This window comes from Hippoglossus stenolepis, chromosome 10 (genome assembly GCF_022539355.2).
Source record: "Hippoglossus stenolepis isolate QCI-W04-F060 chromosome 10, HSTE1.2, whole genome shotgun sequence".
In the NCBI taxonomy this organism is placed as follows: domain Eukaryota; kingdom Metazoa; phylum Chordata; class Actinopteri; order Pleuronectiformes; family Pleuronectidae; genus Hippoglossus; species Hippoglossus stenolepis.
Genome location: NC_061492.1, coordinates 18,301,683 through 18,325,294, shown reverse-complemented (window position 1 = coordinate 18,325,294; position 23,612 = coordinate 18,301,683). Strand labels below are relative to the sequence as shown.

Below are 23,612 nucleotides of genomic sequence, written 5' to 3'. Positions count from 1 at the left end.
CACACAGTATTTACAGTGCAGTACATACTGCATATCTACATTTAATAATCCCGCACAGTTAAAGCTATCAGTTTCCACAGTGATATCAGAGAGTGGTGCAGCAAAAACAAATTCACACTGAATGAAATATTTGGTGCTGGATGTGTTGTGGTGACGACTTGTGAGTCAAGCGCTGGTTGTGATGTTTGTGAGGAAAGCTCTATTAACAATGCTTCTCCTGAGTCAGAGCAGGAATAAAAAAAACTGGAGGTTGCAACATAGCAAAAATGTGTTTATGAAGTTTCAAACTAATAAAGTCAATGCAGCTGTGGACAACACCACGTTGTGACCCCTGTATTCACCACAGAGGAAGAGAAGGGTCCAGCTATACCTTTATTTCACTTCAACTCAATTCTGATCCTTTTTGGATTTATTGCTTCCCCTAATTATTGATAAAGATTTATAATTGAACTTTGTGCAGCTTGTTAAAGGTCCAGTGTGTAAGATTAAGGTGAAAGGGATCTATTGGCAGAAATTGAAAATAAAATAATCCTAGTGATGTTTTCACTACAGTGTGTTTCATCTAAATTGTACAAATTATTGTTTTCTTTGCCCTAGAATGGGCCCTTTATATTTAAATACTTTATATTTACATCGGGAGCGGGTCCTCTCTATGAAGGCTGCCACGTTTCTTACAGTAGCCCAAACTGGACAAACTAAACATCTTTTGAGTTTTTATGACAACTGAAGGCTGCCACAGGTTCTCTCTCATGTTTGGAAGGGGAGGATGAGCTGAGGGGATATTCAGCTGCAACATGCAACTTCACCACTAGATGACACTAAATTGTACACACTGAACCTTTAAGGGGTCCTGCCACAAAAAAGGTAGTGCTCTGAGTCTAAATTTACACCATCCACCATCTCATTGTTAAAATGCCTGACCTACAACCCTGTTTTTAGTTTCATCCTCCCCACTCTCACAGCGTTTTGGCTGCAGGAAGCTGCTGGTTTCTGCTAAACAGCTCAACATAGACGAACACTACCTGCTAAACAGCAAACAGCAGCGATGGTGGGGCTGTGGCTCAGGAGGTAGAGAGGGTCGTCTGGTTTGATCCCTGGCTCTTCCACTCTGCATTCCAAAGTGTCCTGGGTTGAGATACTGAACCCCTGGTGGCTGTGAATGGTGTAATTAATGATGTATGATAGAAAAAATGTTGTGTGACATATGATATGCACTTTAAAGGAGATTAATCGATAAGACTGAAAAGTACAATATAAATACATCCATTTACATTTTAACATAAGCTGCTTTCAGACATGCACTGAACTCCAGTGATCCTCTGCAGTATCTCTGGAGGGGGTGCATGTGTGAGCGCAAATGTCTGAGTGAGAGCCTCCAGAGTTTTTGAGTACTTTCTTCACCTGGCTGCCAAAGTCCACAGAAAGTCCAGAGAACCCGATGTGAGAACAGCGATCGCTTCTAACACGCGACAGGCGCTTAAATCAAGGTAGGATAAAGAATGAGCAGTCATTACATCCATATACTGAGCAGGTTGTGGTGATGAATCCTGACAAAAAAAAGTTTTATGACTTGCCTCGCTGGGCAGTAGGTTCTTTTTTTCACCTGAGAAAACTACAGGAGGAAGCAGGTTAAACCGTTCACCTCCCTGCTCATCAGTCTGTAATGATTCAGTTGTCTGTTATAAGATGGTTGTTGCGTTCACAGCCACAGGAGATAAACTCTTCATGCCTGATGTCCTCTCTCCAGTATCCGTAAAAAACTTGTTACCAGCTAATGTTACATTACCGTTACCTGCCTGATGAGATTAGCTCAGACGTCTCCTAAGGTTCCAGAGTCTCAGTTCCAGCAGAGTAACAACTCTTATTAAAGCTGGAGGCTTTATCCCACAGTTCAACTCAACTGCTCAAACTCTGATCGTGCTTGTTGTAGCCTGACTACCTCTTGATGCCGTGCTAATCACACGACACCTCATGTTGCAACTGGCGTGTCGCACTCTGTCGACTCGCAGACTGTGATGTGTGTTGCCGGCTGGGACACGAGAGTTAAGGGCTGTTTCACAGAACCTGCTTAAACCTGGAAAAACCTGCCAGTGAGTCAGGACTGATGGACTTGCAGAAATGGTTTTACTCAAAATTCACAGTGTTAAAAACGATGATGCCGTAAATACACAAAACTGTAAATACACAAACAGACTTGGTAATGAGGATAAACAATTGTGTTATCTATTAAGAATAAAAGGCTCTGATGTAGGGGTCATGGGATCACATCCGTTCCTAATATCCAAGGCCTTATAGAGGTCAACTCCACTTTATTAAATTCTATGTGGCAAGTTCTATTGCTGCAGTTGTTGGGGCTATACCTCAGTAAGTCCTAATACTGTAATTAATTCATACTTATCCAGTTCAGTTAGTTTTACTCTGATTAATTGCTAAGGTGGCTGAGATGTCGCCCACAAGCGCATTAACGCAAAACACGACTGCAAGAGCCGCAACACAACCACAAAATCCGCACAATGAAAACACAACCACAGCAGAAGTGAGTGACAAAGGATGTTGACAGTGAAACAAGCAGCGCTACTTAAATGCAGACAAGAGAGCCAGTCACCACTGAAAATGTGATGCTTGTCTGTTTGAGGTGTTATGGTACAGGTGCGTTCATCGGATTCATCCTTTTTCGATTCTCCAAGCACATGAACCAAAATCGACTGATACACGAGTGTCTGCATTTATTGCAGCTTGACTGAATTTAAGGGGAACATCATCTGCGTTTGTTTGTTTGATAGCAGGATTGTGCAAAAACTACTGGACGTGTCACAACACTTGGTGGAAGGATCCGGTGGAAGGATCCGGTGGAAGGATCCGGTGGAAGGATCGGTGGAAGGATCCGGTGGAAGGATCCGGTGGAAGGATCCGTGGAAGGATCCGGGAAGGATCCGGTGGAAGGGTCCGGTGGAAGGATCCGGTGGAAGGGTCCGGTGGAAGGATCCGGTGGAAGGATCGGTGGAAGGGTCCGATGGAAGGATCCGTGGAAGGATGGTGGAAGGATCCGGGAAGACCGACGGAAGGATCGGTGGAAGGATCCGGTGGAAGGATCCGGTGGAAGGATCGGTGGAAGGGTCCGTGGAAGGCGGAAGATCGGTGAAGGGAAGGATCGGGAAGTGGTGAACGGAAGGATCGGGAAGGATCCGGTGGAAGGGTCCGATGGAAGGATCGGTGGAAGGATCGGTGGAAGGATCGGTGGAAGGATCGGTGGAAGGGTCCGATGGAAGGATCCGCTGGAGGATCGTGGAAGGGTCCGATGGAAGGATCCGATGGAAGGGTCCGATGGAAGGATCGGGCATTTTTCAACATTTTCATTGATTTCTCAGAGAATAACTTCTGCATCTTGATGAAAACAATCAGGTATGTTTATGTGATATTTATGAGTGTGCATAATTTGGTGCAGATCCCAGAAAGAAAAAAGTCTGGATCCAGGGACTTTGTTGTGGTTTCATTAGGGGACTGTTGGCGATCTCTGGATTTCAGTGCACATCTGACTGCAGCTATACAGAAATCATTCCTTGCCTCTAATATGGAATAAATTCATAATAATTTCATAATTTATAAAGATAGATTTGATTTTGTTACCTGAATGGTCCCTCACTGTGAGCCATTCTCAACTCATAATAAAGAATGACAGACTGGGTCTGAGAACATAATACTTAGCAATCAGCTCAGACCACCAAAGTTTTGAAAATCCATCATTAATTGACCATGGGCTGCACGTTCGTGGCGCTCTGAGCTGTATGGCTATGACTAAAGTGGTTTTAATGGATTTCATGGGGTGCCGTTTGTGGGTTGTTTGATTGACAAAGAGGTTTTTGCGAGTTGCCACAGGCCTCTGCTCCCGCGCTGTCCCCCGAGCCACGCACCGTTGATCAGACACATACAAACTGTCACTCTGTATTGCCAGGACGCCAGTGACGGACTCACCAGTCACTTCAATCATTGGTCAATCAGCCGCACATCCAAAACGCTGGAGTCCCAAAACTGAAGCAGGAGGATAATGTTGCATCCATCTTCATTTAGTTGAAGGTAAAAAAAAAGAAAAAAAAGCCCTTGGATGGAGTCATTTTATCTCAAAAGATGAGATGTTTTTGGGGGTGATGAATTACTGTGACACAAAAAAACGGTCCTTTAACTAGATTTGCATGGCAATGCATACCTAACATTGGTCCTTAATTACCTTTCAGACCTTTTAATTCAATTTTCTTTAAAAAACGTGTAATCATCTGCATCCAAATCCCACTGTCCAATACACATATGCAAACACCCGCCACAATCCAGAGCGTGACCTAAGACCTGTGCTGTCCTTCATCGGCTTCAAAACGGCTCAATCTCCATGGAGACAACACGTGGGCACGGGAGCGGATGGCCACGTACCGGACGTGAGAAATGAGCACAATTACAGCTTTTGAGAGGTAATTATATGTGCATCGTGGTGGCAAGAGCCATAAATAACCGCTGGCTCCACCCCGCGTGCTTGTTCGGTAATTGAAGAACAATGAGGTGAGAGACGGGAGCCGGGTGCATGTCGCATTGTGATTGTGGCTCGTCCATTGTGGACGCTCTCACCCCGGGAGAAAGGAAGGTCGGTCAGCCAGACAGCTGAATGATATCGAGCAGAGAGGCAACAACGCTGCCAGTGAGCGTCTCTAATAGTGTAGTAGAGAGTAAAGAAAGGGGGAGAAACTGAGCTCATGAGCCTTTTAATGTGTTTTTTTATAAAGACGTCTGATAAGTTGTAGAAAATCGGTGAATACATGTAACTACTCAGGCCCAGGGAGATTTAGAACATCCCAGAGAATAGAAAGAACATATGCAAATGAATGAGCGGTTTGATAAAAGAAGACATCACCATAAAGGTTTATTTAAAATCATAACCTATAAATACAGACCCCTCCTTTAATTTCAGCCATGGCTTAATAGCCTGTGTTCGCCACTTCCTAAAGCACTTCATCTTCTCCAGCAGGGATACGATGGTAAATAAGTAGCTTACGGCACACAGGAGCTTTTCCCCTCCGACTACAGGGTTTGTTGTCAGTGTTAAGTAGCTATCCTTGCACGCTCCGAGCTAACATCAAAAGTGATGGGACCATGTTTCGTCAGGGCTTCCGACGCCACTGAGCTAAGAGCCTGAGAAATTCCACCAACAAAGAACTCGCTGCAGCTCGGGTGCAACTAGGTTAACATTTAACAGATTTGATCCCTGTCCAGTGAAATCCTTGCACATTCAAAGTGGTTTGTTTGTTTTTAGTCCTTCACAAGCTTTGAATGCAGTAAATTTCATTTCATACATAACATATTTTGATGTTTTGGTGGAGTAAAAGTGCAAATTCAGCAATGTAAAAGTCCTTTATTACAAGTGCAATGTCTGCATGGAAAAACCCATTGGCATTATAACATGATTAAAAGTACATATTTGATTACTGTTATTATTACATATGATGGCGGCACATTGGTACAGTAGATAGCACAGTCGTCTCACTGCAAGAAGGTTTGCAGTTCGAGTCCCATCTTGTCTCTCCTTACGTGTGTGCATGTTCTCCTCAGTCCAAAGACAAGGGTTATGTTAATTGTCCATAGGTGTGAATTGCTGTTGAAAGTTGAGCATATGTTCCACACTCCATGTCTGTTAAGAGTTCCTGTTACACGGTTCCATTCACTCTAAAATGAGGGTCCACGTCATGTGATGCCGCATTCTATTCCATTCCATTCCACTAGGTGCATAGTACCTGGAGCATGCGCAGCAGATGCATACAGTCAGCACGGTCACAAATTTTGGGCTGTACACGGACGTCCATAAAGGTGTCCAAGCTCACCCTACAGCAGACATGGGTGGGAGACAACATTTACGTGACGAGGATCATAGCAGCCCCCAGCGGAACTGGCACACGCAGAAACTCTGAATTCCCCTTTAGGGTGAGGGTTACAGGGTCTCTGTGTATCAGCACTGCGACACACTGGCCACCTGTCCAGGGTGTACCCCGCCTCTTGTCTGACGTCAGATGGGATTGGCCTCAGCTCCTCCTCACGACCCCTCAGAGGACAGGGGTAGACAGTAGAGATAATGAGTGAAGGGACCATCAGATGAAAACTTGTGTGTAAGCAGCTTGTTACTGTTGTAGCTGCGGCAGGTGGAGCTATAGTCTGAACCACAGTTTTATGTTATATAGAGTTTATATAGAGGGCCACGGGATAAATGTGAGGGGTTGTGAGGTGGTTAATGGGAGAGGAAGTAACAAAGTTCTGATACACAAATCTGTGTTTCTCCACATTTTCTCTAATCCTATATTTGGTGAGATATTGGATAATTGAAACATTTATCACATCAAGGTTGTAAACAGTTGTTATATGGTTTAAAGTTGTATGTGTTTTAAAAGCCTGTTGTATTACCCATGGGTGAAATCTACATGTGAAGTAAGTTACAACAGGTAACAAGTAATGAGTGGAAGGTAAAATATTTCCCTCTTGTAGAGAAGCAAAAGTATAAAGTAGCGAAAAATGGAAATCCTCGATTAGAAGTAACTCTAAATGGCCTTTAAATAAGTTTGCAGTAATACAAATGCAACACAAATAGGCGTCTGGCTCATGTTACAGATCTATTCCAGCTCAGTGGTGCAATAAAAGAAGTTGCATTTTGAAAACACATCGACCAAAGAACAGTAACAAAAGCCGGATCTGCATGATTCTCGAAAATCCTCAGCTTACACACTTCACAAGACTTACCTCTTCCTACACACGGACACACAAAATCCTCCACATACCTTTCGCAGTCATGCCGTTCTCCTCCCTCCCCTGGGTGCCTTCTGCCGACCTCTAGCACCCTCCCTCCTCCTCCTGCTATCAGTCACTCTTTCTCTTCTTTGTCTTTCTCTCTCTCCTCCTGGTGCGGACGTGTTTGTGCATAATTCTCATTTCAAGGGGTCATATAAATTCTCCTCCATGCAAATGAGTCGAAGTCTCTGAGGTAATAATCACCTGAAACCCCCGCTCGCACGCACACAAACACACAAACACCCCAGGTGGCTCCATATTGCATCGCCGACATGAATAAATAATTAAATGAAATCTAATTTTTTTTTATTTCATTTCCACAGCAGCTGAATCCAATTCCGCCTCCGCCCTTTGAGGACGACACCGGGTGACCCTGAGGTACAATTGAAGGCGTTTCACAAACACTTAAGGTTTCAGAAGTGCGCTTCTTTTCTTGTGTTAGACATGTGTACAATATGTCTGATGATGGAGTCAAATATATTGTAGTATGTAAATCTGTGTCATTTGCAGAGAGGGACAATAGGAAGAATTAGTAAACACACACAGTCGTGCCCGCTGATTTCTGAAAAGAGGAATTTGATATATTATGTCTCCATTACATTTTAGCCTCGAACACTAAATGCTAAGGCCTCCATACTGTTATCCACTTGGAGCCTCCACACAGTGAAAGGTACCAAACACTCCACAGACGTGCACCCCCTTTGCTTCAGAAAACATTCTATTTTCCAGCCGCATAAATATTTCAGCCATCTTCTCTTCGTTTCACGCAAGCCCCTTCCCAGGCGAGCGCCACCAGCCACAGCGCCACTGTCATCTCTTATTCCAGGTCGGGGTTCACGACTTGAGGCTTCGGCAGGCACGTATCGCTCCGGGTCTCGTGACCTGCAGGTGGCGCCACCCTGGATTTCTTATGACGCAGCAGAACTCTGTTGCTACGGACATCTGAGGAGTGGCGAAGTGAGTTCTCAGAGAGGGGAGGAAATAAGTCATACTTACAACTCACACTCATATACTGGCTCCTTCTGAATGCATCAGATTTGGCACAGTGCATTTGAGCGTAAGAATGCATTTTGGAAAAACCAAAGAAATGGTTGAATTTACATATAGACCAGACCAGAACAAAGTCAGCTGCTAGTAGGTGGTAGCAGAGAAAGTTGTATGGCACTCAGTAGAGCACAAACCCACTCTCCTAATGAAACCACATTTAAATTCCCTAGATCCAGATTTATTATTTAGATGTGCACCTAATTTCACACACTCATAAATATCAGTTCCCTATAAATGCCTGATCATTTCATCTAGATCTAGGAATTAACCCAACCACACCAAAATGTAATGGGTGCTTCCCCTTTACCATATCCCTCCACCAAGTTTCGTCATAATCCGTCCATTCATTTTTGCGTAATCCTGCCCACAAACAAACGTATCTAAATGGACAGGGGTAGAAAAAAATAACCTCCTTGTTGGATGTAATAAACATAAACGTCAGATCTAAACTGTGTTTCTAGGAAATGGTGGAGACAGATGAGAGCCACAAGGAAATTGCTGGTCTATTTATTTGTAAATACACATAAGAATTTGAAGTGTGAGTGAAGTGTTTGGTTCGTGGTATCACAGGAGCGTTGTTCAAGGTCAACGGTTCACGTTGACATGTTATTGTAGCAGTGACGCATGTTTAGGAACCCAAGCATGTTGGAGAAATGTCGGCCATATGTCAATCATTGAAACAAACTCCATCAGATGACCTGTACATGTTACCTTATATATCCTGACTAGCTAGTCTGCACATGTCTATTTCATGAAGAGGTAACAGGTCCACTTAAATGTAAGCAATTGCAATTTAGTTTGTTAAAGTAATTAGTTACAGTCCAAGTTACAGTCGAATGTAGTTGTTACTCCCGACATTAACGTCATCCACTCTGCAGCCCCCTGTGCCATTTTAAAGTCTAGTTTATTTCCATCACAAACAAATCTCCTAGTGAACAGTAATAATACTCGGTGTCGGCCGGATGTGTAAACTGTTTACTATCACTCCTGCAATAACAGGTTTAATTGATAAAACATCAGAGATATTGTCTCGGCTCGTTCGGCCTCAGGCGGCTAAAAACATAAATGAACACAGCTTACATGGAGTAATACAAATAATAATAAAAAGTCGGTTTAACAGGGAAAACAGATACTTTTTGAGGATTCATAAATATGCATCCATTTCACCATTTAATGAAATGTCCTCATGAGAAGTTAATAAGATCATTTAAAGAATAATACACAATGGATTTCACAGGTTTTGGAAGTAAAATATCTCATTATTTCAGATTTAAAATACACATATAAACAATTTGACTCGCTACCATTATATTCTGAAAACAATTCAATGCATTCCATGACTATTCATATTCAAAGAGATACTGTGTATAATTTGAGCTATAAACTAAATTATACGATTGTTCTTTGTTGAAACTGGTTTTAATATGACATTTATTACTAAATCTATAATAAACAAATCTACCTTTTAAACACGGCTCATAACGCCACCTAGTGTTTCAAACCATCTTGGACGCTTAAGTAGAGTGAACCATTTGGGACGTCTCTATGTCATGACATTTATACATATTTGAAAAAGTTAACAGCTTCTTATTAAAGGTCGGCAGCTGGGGGTTTTGCAAGTGACCCGGTAAACAGCTCGGGACAACCCTGGTCTTGACCGTCAGGAAACTCCAGAGCACGGCATTATTAGGGCATTTTTTGAATTCCAGGGAAAGACGCTTCAGACAATACTTAGAGGTGAAGATAACTTTAAAATGTTGTTTAACCTAATGTTCAGAAGCAGAATCTACAACAATCAAACCTCTTATAATGTAAAATCTTAAATTATATTTTGGAGAGGAAGACGAAAAGATCACAGCACTTCCATATTGGATTTTTTTTACTAATATTATAGTCGTCCAATAAAGCCTAAATAATAATTCCTGAGGTGCTCGGGGACCCGACGGTTCCTCTCTGGGTTTCTGGCTCAGTTAGTCAGGATGCAGTAAGAACTGTGGTTGCCCTTTTGTAAATCCTCATTTTAACACGTGGCTCATTTAGTTCAGGGGGTGAAGAAATCTTTACCCACAGAAATTAAAATGGATCATGAGTGGGATTATACCGTTTTAACAGATCAGAGTTTTTAAAGAGGGATCCATCATGTATGATCAGATGGTTGTAATTTCCGTTTTTCAAACAATATTTGACAAATTTATGACAAGAGAATCATTGAATTTAATGTCCCCCCTCATTAGGTTCACTATATGCTTTTCTTCAATGTTTGTCCCTAGACAGGCTTTTAAAATATACAAGACTAAACAAAAGAAATACATTTACCAAAATAGCACAAAATAATGTAAATTACCATAAAAGTAGCAAATCCAAGTTTGATTAGGTTGGAAAATATAAAGCTTTGATAAATTTGCAATGATTTTGCGTGTCCATATTTCCGACCAATAAAGGTTTTGTAATGTATTCACAATATATTAATTATTAACGATATGAAATTGCTGGTTCATATTTATCACGTTTGTTTGTTTGTATTTATATGAATCCGTAAGTATTGTTTTGAATCCCATGGTTGGAAGATTCTATGGATGTTGGCTGCGTGTATGTGTTTAAACCCTAGACTATAAAGAGAGGGAGGACGTGATTGTCCGGACCAACAAAAACATCAAATACAGATCAATTTTTTTTTTTTTAATGGTTTCCATCTTTTATGGTTGTTCTCATGACACTGATCTCTATCAAAGTCTATGTTTTAAGGTTAAAATATCTTATGTATGTAGCTCCACTTTAGGATTTTGGTGGGTAATATGAATATGAATCTAAATGACACAATAATAATATAATAATAATATTTGCGGGTGACCGAGCTTTAGTTTTCTGATTCATGCATCAGCTGCTGTCACGTGTTATTGTTGGCTAGCAACATGCTGTAGCACATGAATATGCCATAAAGAGAAAGCGGCACAGTGGGCTGGGCATTCACAGTGTCAGCAATAAAATGTGTCCATATTTCTGCATCGACTATCAATGCATCATACTTAGTGTAATTTGTCCTGGGCAAGGACTCAGGAATACTAAAGAGGTGCCATCATCGATTCACATGCAAATCCTCAGCTCTTATTGGTGGGTGGATTGACTGATTGGTCACAAAGCCCCATCCTTCATATCAGCTGCTGGATATTCTGTACATGTGGAAATCGGCTTTTTCTCATCAACCATTTGTCTTTTAATACAACATAGATACTGACATCTACTCTATCACAGATAAGACCCTGGCACACGTGCTCGTCGCCCTCACATCTCTTCATGCACCAGTGCCCAGAAGATTGTGGAGATGTGACAATGAGTGTGTGCTCGTGTGTGTGTGTGTGTGTGTGTGTGTGTGTGTGTGTGTGACAAGCATCACAAGCTTCCAGATGGGCGAGTTTCACTGATTACCTTTTCAGCACTCAACATATCTCTGTATCTCCACCCTGATCCTCTCTCTCTATAACTGACTGCAGGGTTACAAGGACTATGTGTTAATATGTGTGTGTGTGTGTGACGCTTCTCTGATTGCATATCCAAATATACTCTGTATTCAGCCACAGCAATTCCTGCCCCAATTGGCATAGCTTATGAAGTGCCTGTGCCCCTCCCTTGGCACTGCTCTGTGTGTGTGTGTGTGTGTTGTGTGTGTGTGTGTGTGTGTGTGTGTGTTGTGTGTGTGTGTGTGTGTGTGTGTGTGTGTGTGTGTGTGTGTGTGTGTGTGATCCATACAGTCAGGGTGCAATTAAAAGGCCTGTCAATGGTGTGTCGGCCATAACAGAGGCTCAGACTGTCACTTTCAACCAGCCTCAACACACAGTGTGTATGGAGCAGCAAACAAAGAGAGAGGAGGAGGAGGAGGAAGAGAAGGAGAAAAAAAGTGATAGTAAAGAGACAAAATCTACTGTGAGTATTATTATTCCATCTGTACAGAATAAATCTACAGTCGTATTAAGTGTTACACTACACGATGAATCACAGAAAAAACAAACAAGTGTTTTGCTTATTGAATGGGCTGAAAATTAGGCTTTGTGTCTGTTGCCACATCTGTTTTTTCTATGATGTTAAAGCAGGTATTTTTTACCGAGTATTTTCTTTCTCTAAGTTATGCAGTGTATGAATATATTTAACAAGGGTACGTTACTTTCGCCCGTACTGGTCAGCGGTATTTCCACTGAATTCAATAAAACAATAAGTTAGTCATCTGAAGAAAATGTTATTAACTGATTTATTGTTAAAAGTGAATTAGAAGCATCCCCTGGTTCATGCTTCTCAAATGTAGGGTTTTCAGATTTTGTATGGAGAATGTTTGCGTTTAGGACGTCTGAAGACACCTTGACCTCTGGGGATTTGAAAGGGACATTTCATTGCAATGCTAAACGCAGTCTTCATGAAAGTTCAAATGTGCTAAATGGAAATGAACAGAATTATCCTTGAGTATGAAGAAAAATGCGAGATCATGTCACTGTGATTAAGATTTGATTAATTCTAATTCTCATTATGTGGCTTTACTCAAATATTGTGTCTTTAAATGCCAGGATTTTATAATTGAGGAAACTGCAACTCTGACAGGAGCTAAATTAACAAATTGAATTAACACTTGCTTCAGCAGAACATGTGTTGACACTGGTGCTGACAGTTCAAATGAGGACACAGGTTGTTAGTAATCAACAAGTAAATGCTAATTATTATATGACACAGTGGTCTTTATGGAATAATGTTTTATGTTGCATGTGATGTTCTGTCCTATCGGTGGGCTGCCTCTGTTGAAATGTGTCTATTTGTGTTGATGTGCAGTCTAACGTCTAAAAAAGGTCAAGCATTATCTTTATGATGTCTTTATGAGGTTTAACCTATCATTTAATAATCACACCATGTCAAACTTTAACAGTTTTTTTCAGATTTTAATCTGGATATTCAGAACAGATGTTTAGTTTACAGAGGTCAATTAAATACATGTACTACAGTATATTTACATCACACACGCTCTTTGCCTCAAACTGCAGGGACAGCTCACTCTGCCACGTTACAAAGGAATGTGTAAAGACGGCTGTTTGAGCAAAGGATGTGCACAGTTGTGTTGTTCCCTCTTCTTTTCCACTCCCTCTGTACAAATTCACATCAGCGATCCCTCCCTCTCCTCTCAGAGCAGGATGCGGTACTTGAGGGCCCGCGGGACCCTGTTGATGACGAGGCGGCCGTCGTAGCTGAGCGAGGCAAAGAGCCAGGGGTCGGCTGACGACCACTCTGCCGCATACACGCTGTCCTCGTGCTCCTCGTAGGTGGACACCACGCTGTCCTTTAAGGGCTCCTTACTCCTGGTTCACACGTAGACACAAAAACCACACAAAGAGGTGAGAAGAGGAACGCATCACATGTTGCAGATGTGTACGTAGAGACGTTGAAATCGAAGTTTCCATTTCAAAGGGAAAGCTCTGCCAATGTGACTCCACTGAGGGCTGCGTCCAACGAACCTTCTTTCCTCGTTTCAGAAAATATACAAAAAAGGGGTCAGAAGTCTCTATAAAATGTTTTGTGTTTTATGTGTTGAATGTATTGTATTCCTCATATTTGAGTGGGAATATTGTGAAACTGTAATTGTTCAAATTAATCTTTCGTATCTTCACTGGTTTTGAAGGTGCACTGTGGCATTCCTTTGTGCATTATCCCCACCGACTGTCAATCAGTGGAACAGCGGGAACCAGCGAGGGAGATGACCCTTCAGTCCCCAGTACTACCACAAGGTACCTTTAATGGTTTGTTTATTCTAACACGTCTACATAGATATGGAATGTGGAATGTGTGATTATCACACACACACACACACACACACACACACACACACACACACACACACACACACACACACACACACACACACACACACACACACACACACACACACACACACACACACACACACACACACACATCGCCTGCTGAGGAACTGGAGAATGTTTGCTTGTTTTATTCACTGTTTCTCCCTGAATTCACAACCCAAACAGCAGCCTCCCCAGTGCTGAGACACTTCTCCCGCTGCTACAACAATGTGACAATAAATACAATTTCAGAATTATTATCCGGCATTATTGCCATCCCAAATTTCTCCGAAACCCACTGTGGTAAGTAGTCCTGAAGGAAAACAGTGACGTACATATTTTGATTTATTTTACACATTAACTATTTCACGAGGATAGAAGCGGCTCCCTTGGGGCTACAGCCTAAAATAAAAACGATCCGAGTGCTCAGTTCATATAGATTCATTGGGGAAGAACAGAAAAGGAGGCTATATGTGAAGGAAGCAAGGATTATGAAGTTTTTAGAGTTTATATTGTGGACAGTGGTGCGTTCTGAGACAACTGTAAGAAGTGGTTATCTGAGTAACTGTGGCCGTTCTGCTATTTGCCACAGGCCACTGTCAAAGGCACAAGCTGTTTTCTGACATGAACTCAGAAAAATGTCTGGAAAATTGAATCCAGATATTTTCAGGAGTTTGCCTTTCACATATACAGAACACCGCAGGAGATTTTCCTGGTCGATGTGAGAACGTAGCAGGAGATTCTCCGCAGGATTCCACGTGAGCGAGCGGCCGTGTTGACGCAGTTCTAATAAGTGACAGGCGAAAAAATGAAAAAACGAAACAAAAATAATCAAACTATTTCAGGATGACAAAGTGGTGTCATACAAATAGAAGACACAGACAAATATGTCAAAACATCTTTTGGTAATAAGGGCTGACGCCGGTGTGTGTGAGAAAAGTTTGTTAGTTAAGTTCTGCTGACACCGTCCGGAGTTCATGTCTTAAAACAGCTGTAGTTTTGGAGAACAGAGATTCTTGTCGGGGGTTTCTCCTGGTGAAATATTGTGTATTGTGTGACCCCCTGTTACCAGTCAATTGTCTCACTACGACTGCAAGACTCTTGTAGTGGAACTGCGCAGCGACGACTTTGAAAGCGGTGCTGTCTGAACTTGGCATAAGACAAGGCTAAAATGATCCGAAAAGTAAACAAGGGAATATGTTCTGGGAAAAGGCCTTTTAATCCCATGAATACACAATTTGTAGAATGACCAATCACTAAAAACTTGAAGAATCTAAGTTTGCTTTAACTTGCAAACCTTAGCTAAATGGTCATCATCCTCAAAATTGTCTGAATTGTGGAATTTTTAAGGGCGAGTCAGTCCGGGCAGTGGAAGACATCTGTACGTAGCGCTCAGGTGCAGTGGAGTGGACACGCACTGTACATACAAGAGGGGTCAATGACTGTAGTGGATGGGTTGAAGCTAAAGCGGAGTGTTGGTGATTAGGAAGAAGAGACGATAATTGTGGATGAGAGTCGGTCATTGCGTGGTAAGAGCTGGTAGTTATGGATGAGAGGGGGAATGGGACCACATAATGGATGGAGGACAGCGACAGATTTGGAAAGCACTGAACGGTAACCATCACACATGATATCCCTGCAATTTTAAAATCAACTCCAATCGCTATAGAGAAAAACTCCTGAAGTATTTTGACAGTAAAGTATTTTTAATGTGTTACCTCTCCGCTTTTACCCGTCTGAGTGCCACAGCGTGTGGACGTGAAGGTTCAGGGAGTCAGCTTTAATGTCAGGAGGACCAATAGCAAATGCACAGTTGGAAATGTGCAGCGTGTTTTTATACACACTTAAGTGTCTCAGTTTGCTTCATCAGGCTCCTTTTAAAACTCCAGAAATGTACAAGAGTAGAGTAATTAAAAAAAATTAAATCTCATCAGGAAAGATATGAAATATAAATGTCTTTAACACACTGATACGATTCCAAATCTGAATTATAATATAAAATTAAATATGAACAAAAGAATATGACTGTCTCAATATACAATAAAAGACGACGGAGGTTATTCATCACTCTTTAAAAAAGAGGAATAAAATCACAGCCCTGTTTAAAAAGAGGGGCTGTGAGGGAAGGTTTATACGTGGTTATAAACATTAATGACTGGCAGTGGAGCTGTGCCACTCAGTTTAAATTTACACTGAGTTTTCTTTTAGGTACACAAAGCTAAAACCAATGCAGTATTATACAACAGTCCTGTAATAAATCCCCACTTCACATAATGTTCACTTTTCGGTTGAAACTGTATTTAAGATTCAGCTGTACGACCGTTTCGGGGGCTGCAATAAGTGCTGCTGTTGCTTGCGTTATACAGAGTTGTGTTATACAGAGTTGTGTTGGCCATTTAGTCTGTTTTTAAACTGCAGTTTTGAAAACTTGGGTTTGACAGTTTTTTCCTGCACCATCTTGGTGTTTGAAAGCAGAAGTATCCATATTTGGAGGAGCAGGAGAGGAGCCTGACAGAGTTTGAGGACACTGCACCCAAATGGACGTTTCTAGCTGTCAATCACATGGTATTCATGCCCCAAAGCATCCTCTGCTTTATTGTCTATTTGACTCTAAATGGGAGAATAATGTATTCAATTCATAGATGTAGTCATTTTTATACATTTTACTGAAGAACTGTAATATATTATATCTTTAAACTTTACTGAATATCTTTAAACTCTACTGAATCTGTGTTATATCTTCCATCATACCACAGATAATTAAAGCAATTACTACAGATTTTAAGAGCGCTGTAAAGTTGCTCTTACTTGTCGTCCTGGTGGTTTTCCTCCCCCTCGCTCAGATCATCGTCATCCACCAAGTGTCCGAATGGCTCTGAGGAGATGGACACCATATTGGAGAGGATGAGGCGGCTGTCACTGCTGGCTGTCAACACCAGCTGGTCATGGCTGTGGTTGTAGCGGACGCTCCACACCCTGGGATGAAGACACACATTTACAGACGTGCATTCAGAATTGAAACAATGTGGGGAGGACACAATGTGGGGTACATTTATATATTCGGGCATGGAGTTGGCTGCCATGTACGTATAGCCCATTGTTCCAAATAGTACTAAAGTGAGTGTGTGATAAACGTTCATATACAGTGTATGTTGACTGTGTGCTTACAGGCAGACCACACATGCTGACACGCACACGCAGGCGTGCAGAGAAGCCGCATGTGTCTATCTCTCTTTCACACACTCGTGCCCACACAAATCATGCAGAAAATGCAGCATTCTCACAGTGGGATTCACAGCAAAATATGCCTATCGTGGTGTGTATTCAGATGCCAGTAATAGGGATTTGGTACCTTAGAGTCAGTATATGGGCTTAGTTCACATGAGTTGACGATCATTATCATAAACTCCCTGATCCCGGTTTTATTTGCCGGTTGCTCAGTTTCACTTTCTCAATCCAATTGTTTCTCACCTTTCCTCCATCTCTCACTCCATTTTGTCCGCTTTTTCTCTATTTCTGCAACTGTCAACACTGTCTCTCTCACTTGCCTGTTTTCATCCTCTTTCACTCTCTCTCCTTGTGTTTGTCAATGCCTCTTTCTCTCTCTCTCTCTCTCTCTCTCACTGTGAGCCCCGGGCACAGCTCAGAGTGCGGTCCCACTTCCCTCACAGGGAGGGATTGAGGGATAACCGAGGCTGTTGACAGAAAATCAGCCTTGGCCACGCCGTTCCCTGCGCTCCTCTAATCCGCTTCCCTGCTAAAAAATAGTCCCTAATACCCCCAGCAGCCCTGAGGCCATATCCTGGCTGTGCTCTGAAAAAAATGAGCACGCACAATAAGCACACACACAGATACACAAACACACTCAGGGAAACACCCACACACACATGTATATGAGATAAGTGCACAAACAGGACAAATACACACAGACACAATGCAGGAGCATTATAGAAATGCTTGAATACACAAAAATGCACATAGACACACAGAGAGATAAAGAGAGTGCTTGAAAGACACACACACGCAGGCACGCTCACACACACACACACACACACACACACACACACACACACACACACACACACACACACACACACACACACACACACACACACACACACACACACACACACACCTGATATCTGCAGCTATCTACGGTTATGGATATGTTTGCCAAGTCTATCTTTCCTTTGGAGATAACACTCGCTCTAGTGTGTGTGTGTGTGTGTTTGCCTTTATCAGGTGAGGATTGGTGTGCTGCAGCAGTAGCCCAGTTTGGCTCGCAGACACACTGATCGTCTATTCAGCTCACACAGAAGAGAGAGAGAGTGTGTGTGTGTGTGTGTGTGTGTGTGTGTGTGTGTGTGTGTGTGTGTGTGTGTGTGTGTGTGTGTGTGTGTGTGTGTGTGTGTGTGTGTGTGTGTCTTCCATGGAAACATGCTCCTGCAGTACACCACCGTCAGCTCTTAGCACCGCCTGAAGCTTCGCAGAGGACAACTCAGAGCTCGACTGGGCCGTACTGATTCGATCCTCGCTGACAAAACGAGGAGCTCCCTATTTAATTAGTAATTGCTGTATTACTACTTTTTATTGCAGCAGTAGTTAGGGCATTTCATTAGTTAGGAGATAAAGCCATTAATAAAACTAGAAAGCAATCAACAGTGAAGTCAACAGAGTCGTCAAGTTTATCATTAGTGCCAGTGCGTTCTCCTAAATGTGCCTGAATTATCCTCTAATGCTAAGTGAGAGGCGTTTTGTTCATTATGCAAATACATTTTTTCCACCTTAAAATAGTCAAATAGATGAATGGCTTGGCAATATTTCTTGTCAACTTATACCCTATACAACAATAAAGGTTTCGGATAAAATGTTACAGCCTCCAATAATTTCCCCAATAAAAGTTCACACTTGAGCTTCCCAACATTAAAAGTGAGATGGGATAAAAGTTTTGTGCTCGAGGCGCCAAATCAGAGCGACTCTTTGAAAGAATCTATGACATCCATCACTTCTAATATAAGATATTTTCTCACTGGTATATGGTCATTTGGATATATTTGATTCAGTTTGTCTCGTTTTGTGGCGTCTGCCATCAAGTTTGCCACCGCCCTCGAAAACAGTAGAGTTGAGATTTTAAAATGACTTAATACCACAAAACACACAGTGAACTGTTTTCATGTGGACTATTTCTTCTGTTACTCAAAGGAAAGTTATTTTCAGTGAAAGCCGTGGATTGTTCAATTGACTCTGGATATTGTTTCTCAAAGGACATTGTGTTGTTATTTTTTTATGTCAGATACACATCATGGGCAAAAGTATGTGGACAACCGAACAAAATATTCGGTCACCAGAACATCACACCCAATGTACGTTATAGACCTATTGTATGGGTCAGTAAATGTGTTTGTGTGTGTGAGTAGGGATATATATATAAAAAAATCTAACAATTATTTTTCTAGTTTTTTTTTGGCTCCTGCAATTTCAGTGCAAAAAACAATTAAAATCATCACAACATATAACATGCCTTCCCAGAATCAATGGGTATTTTAAGAGTAATGCATTTTTATGTCTTGCTGCTACAGCACCAAGCTAATGCAACACATTGGCTATGCCGTCACTCTTTCTACTTGCCAGTGGGCATTGCTTATCTACTTGCAACACATGACCTGCATAGCTGCAGATGACTTGCTGGGTCAGGGAGTGACGGACGGAGAAAGAATTTCACTTGCATTTGAAAATAAGCCGACATGAAAACTGAGCCCAAAGCTTGGCACGGTCAGTTTGCTGGACCATGTGGAGCATTAAAATTTCTCTTCCCTGGAATTAAAATCCAGACCCAGACAGAGCTGTCCATAAAGCTTTGGCTATTTAGTGTATTTTAAAATGTGTGCACCAGACATTAAGAACCTGCTTTAACATTTGACATTTTATAAACTTAGGAACGTAAGCAGTTCTCAAAATATTGTTTAAGTGTAATTAATATTGAACACGAGCACATGTTCTAGACCAATGTGGATGTCGCAGTGAGTTAGATGAGTGAGATCCATACAATAAAGATGTGTTGGATATCAGAACAATGCAAAAAGAACAATGTCTTGACTTTCATAGAATAGAATAGTAGTGTTAAACAGGCCCTTTAAGCTAAACGCAGATATTTATGGTAGAAAGACTGGACTGATGAAATCGACTCTGCTTATCACACAAAACAATTAGATAGTTGATAACAATAAATCAATAATAGTAGCAACCGCAGCATTCTCATGAGGCTATCTCATGATGGTAAACACCATTGACCAACGTAAGCAACATTTGAACAGAAGTAGCAAATTGCTCATTGAGAGTTCAACTATAACATCATGAGGTATTCTGTTAGAGAACTTAAAGTGAGTAATGTACTTCAAATACTCCACTCATAATTTACGTATTTACCCGTCTTCTTCTGGTTTCAGTGTAGCTAATGTGGATGTATTTCTTTACAACCATGCCAACGTAAAGGTCCCATGGAAATATTTGGACGATGATTGCTACCTCCTATATCAAATCTTTTCGCATGTCCTGTGATTCAAGATTACTGACTCCACTACCTGAGATTCTCAGCCCCCTCCCAGGCCAACCCTGTTACCCCTCCCTTTACAATTCACCCACCAGTGGGAGTGCTCCTCCAGGGTCTTGACAGGCTCCTGGACATTGCGGACATCCCAGAACTTGACCTTGCAGTCGTCTCCGCAGCTAGCCAGGTAGTACTGTCGGTTGGGGTTGAAGTCCAGGTCACGCACCAGCTGGCCATGAGCGTTCTCGATACAGTAGATCTGACTGGAGAGGAGAGAGAGGAGGGAGGGGAAGATTGAGTTGATTAAACGGAAGGGGGAGAAAGATGAGAAGTACAGGTAAGGAAAGGAATTAGGATGGAGGGATAAGAGTGAGAGGGAGCAGCCGGGGAGAGAAATGATAAGAGAGAGGCATGGAATAGAGAGAGGGAGAAAGAGGGGAGGGGGGACATAGGACAGAACAACAAAAGGAGATATGAGAGAATGATTCACAGCGTCCACACAAGGAAGAACATTCCCAGGCTAAATCAAAGCCTCCTCTGTATCTGTGTCTGTCAGTGAAGGCCAGGCTCAATAAAGCAGCGATCACCGGTGGTGGTAAATTATAAAGGTAAGTCTCATAACCACACCACCTTGAGTTCCTTCCAGAGTGAAGTTAACAGAGTGATAGAGGAAGAAAGACGCTCTGTGCATTGTGTCTCCATCTTTCCGGTCTCCTCCTCCACCTCCTTTCAGTTCCTACTCCTATACATTCTCCTTGACTCACCTTATCTTCTCTATAAACGTTCACCTAAAAATAAACAATTGCTTCTCGTCTTCTTTCGTCCTTCCTCAAAACTGTGATGTTTCTAAATGCACTGCGACGTTCATTTTCAACAACTTAACTTCCCTCTTACTGTGAAGTACAGCGTTTCTTTGTTAGCTGCCTTACACAATGATGTTTAAGTTATTTCAAGTGGCCCTAAGCTACATTTCCCCCCCGACAATTACAGTATGGTAACATAGAGATAATAAAGATAGTGAAGTATGGAAGACGCTGCTCATATATGAAACAAAGCCAAAGAGATTTATTATCCAACTCTGCACTTTCCCTCCGCTCCGTGGAGTATTGCAACATCTTTTAGTAAACTCTGCTCTTATCAACTTCATTTCCATAAACAGCTGGCTGATATTTTAAGCGAAAAAAAGCTCTGATCATCCCACTGCATGCCTCCTTCCCAGCACCGCAATGAAAGACAGACACAATTTCTAACTGCTGAAGAAACTATCCAGCAAGTTATAGGCTGTTATATAAAAATAACTCAAATATATCTTCTCAAACTGGATGAGAAAATGAAAAACACATTAGATCAATTATTAAAGTGATAATTTGTCACATGATATTCGCTTGTGTGACCAAGTTGCAAAGGGATATTTGGGATAATCACGAAGAGAAATTGTCCACAAAGACAGGTGGATTTATTCATTCTCAAAACTGATGTGAAACTGGTTATGACTGGCTTTGTAAAAAACTGACCAGTACACTGAAGATGCGAATCTATCTAAACAAAACAACTCATCTGAAAAAAAAGAAAAGGGAAAGTATCTAATAAACACAACCAGTCACTTTAATCAGTCCGCATAAAATGATTGATTGGCTTTTCTGTCACTAAGCAACCTGCCTGCCTGGAGTCTTCAGCCAGAGAGACACACCCCGCTGAAGCAGAGACGTTCAGAAGTCAGCAAACGAGTCACGGAAAAGTCGGCTTCTAGCAGACAAAGCTGGCTCATGTGTTTTGGTGCGTGGCTTTTACAAGAGGGTAGATGGGAGGGGGGGAATGTATCTGTTGCATTGTTTTAAAGCGTAGCCTGCTCTTACTAGCTTTTCAAGGATTACCAACCCAAGCTTTAATGGGTAGTTGGTGATTATAAAACAATTTAATAAAAGATGGGTGAACATTCAAATTTGACCAAGAAACCCGGGAAGAGATTGTTCACACAACATAAGAAGGAAAAAACAGAACACAAATATCCTATTTTGGCACAAGCAGCCCTTCTACACAATGTGTGTGTGTGTGTGTAATAGTGTCACTAGGTGTACAGGTGTATATATATGTTAATGGCTGTGTTACTAATATTGGCAAGCTGTCTTTGTAGCCTCCTGACACTGTTTTATAAATAAGACATAAGTCAATCAGCTGGGGTTCACAGAATCGAATCCCATTTGAATAAACTGGTAATTAACAGGATCTAGAGCTCTGCCTTCGCCATTAATGCAACATGAGACTGTGTCAAATAACTACTTTGTTTTTCTTCATTTCCTCTCCAGACTGGCCTAGCACGGCTTAGTTTGGCACAGTTTTGTTCAGCGGAGTGGAAAGCCACAGAGTTATTGCCCAGCTGGATGCCAACAGCAGCTAGCCAGCGAGCTAGTCACCCTGCTGATCACGTTAGGCAATTAACATGCTAATTAAAAATCTCATTAAAATAGGGGAGGTATAAGAGAATGACCTGGGGCAGACCGCTGGGCTTCAATTAGGTCAAGACAACTCAGGGACAGTGTGTGACTCGGAGTATGTGTGTGTGACTCTGCGAGTGTGTGCCTGTACGTGCAGTTGCCACCACTAGACCGTGGCATTGGCGATGGCATATGGAGCTTGACAGAAAACGTCACATAACAAGTTGGAGCTTCCGATGAAAACACACATTTTTCAAGAAGCACAGAGTGAGCTGACAGGCACGTTCCAAATAACTTATTCAGTACAAATGAGCGAACGTAAATAGATATATGGTGTACACTTATTACCATGCACACACACAAACATTGATCACTTTTCAACCTGCTATCTCCGGATGTGTCAAGATTTGCAAACACAAGCTGTGTCCCAGTTGCATAATATATACAATAATCATGTGTTGAATATGTAGTGCATCCTCACTGGAGAAAAGACAGGCAGTATACTGTGCGGACATAAAGTACGATTTTTTTAAAGTGGCATTGATAGACACTGTTGTCACTGCGATGTAGGACAGTGCAGGAGCAGCACAAAGCTGAAAAATAAAAAACAACCTTAAATAATCAGAGGACACAGTGTTGCTCTTGCTGCTATCTCTTGTGACAGTTCAGGAATCAAAAGGAAACAAACATTTATTCAATCTTTGCGTATTTGTTTTTACGTTTGATGAGTTCTAGTTCTAGCTGGATTGTTGTCTGTCTATTTTCTGAATCAAGACTTATTACCTCGGGCAAGGAGGTTATGTTCCTTATCCGTTGATTTGTTTCGAAGAAAGATAACGCAAAAACTACACCGCGGATTACCACAAACATTGGCGGACGGATGCGGCATGGATCAGGAGAGAAGCCTTAAAACTCTGGTATGGATGGTGTAAC

General features: G+C 41.8%; 1 protein-coding gene across 1 annotated transcript in view; it reads right to left on the bottom strand.

Annotated features, from left to right (window-relative positions):
• Positions 1-12,761: 12,761 nt before the first annotated feature.
• The window catches only part of eipr1 (EARP complex and GARP complex interacting protein 1), a 55,348-nt gene continuing 44,497 nt past the window's right edge, over positions 12,762-23,612 (bottom strand). Inside the window, exons 7-9 of the mRNA XM_035167157.1 lie at positions 20,340-20,507; positions 16,506-16,673; positions 12,762-13,196 (exon numbers count right to left, since the gene is read on the bottom strand). Coding sequence (XP_035023048.1) covers positions 13,022-13,196; positions 16,506-16,673; positions 20,340-20,507 — 511 coding nt within the window. The 3' untranslated portion in view covers positions 12,762-13,021. The remainder of the gene's footprint in view (positions 13,197-16,505; positions 16,674-20,339; positions 20,508-23,612) is intronic.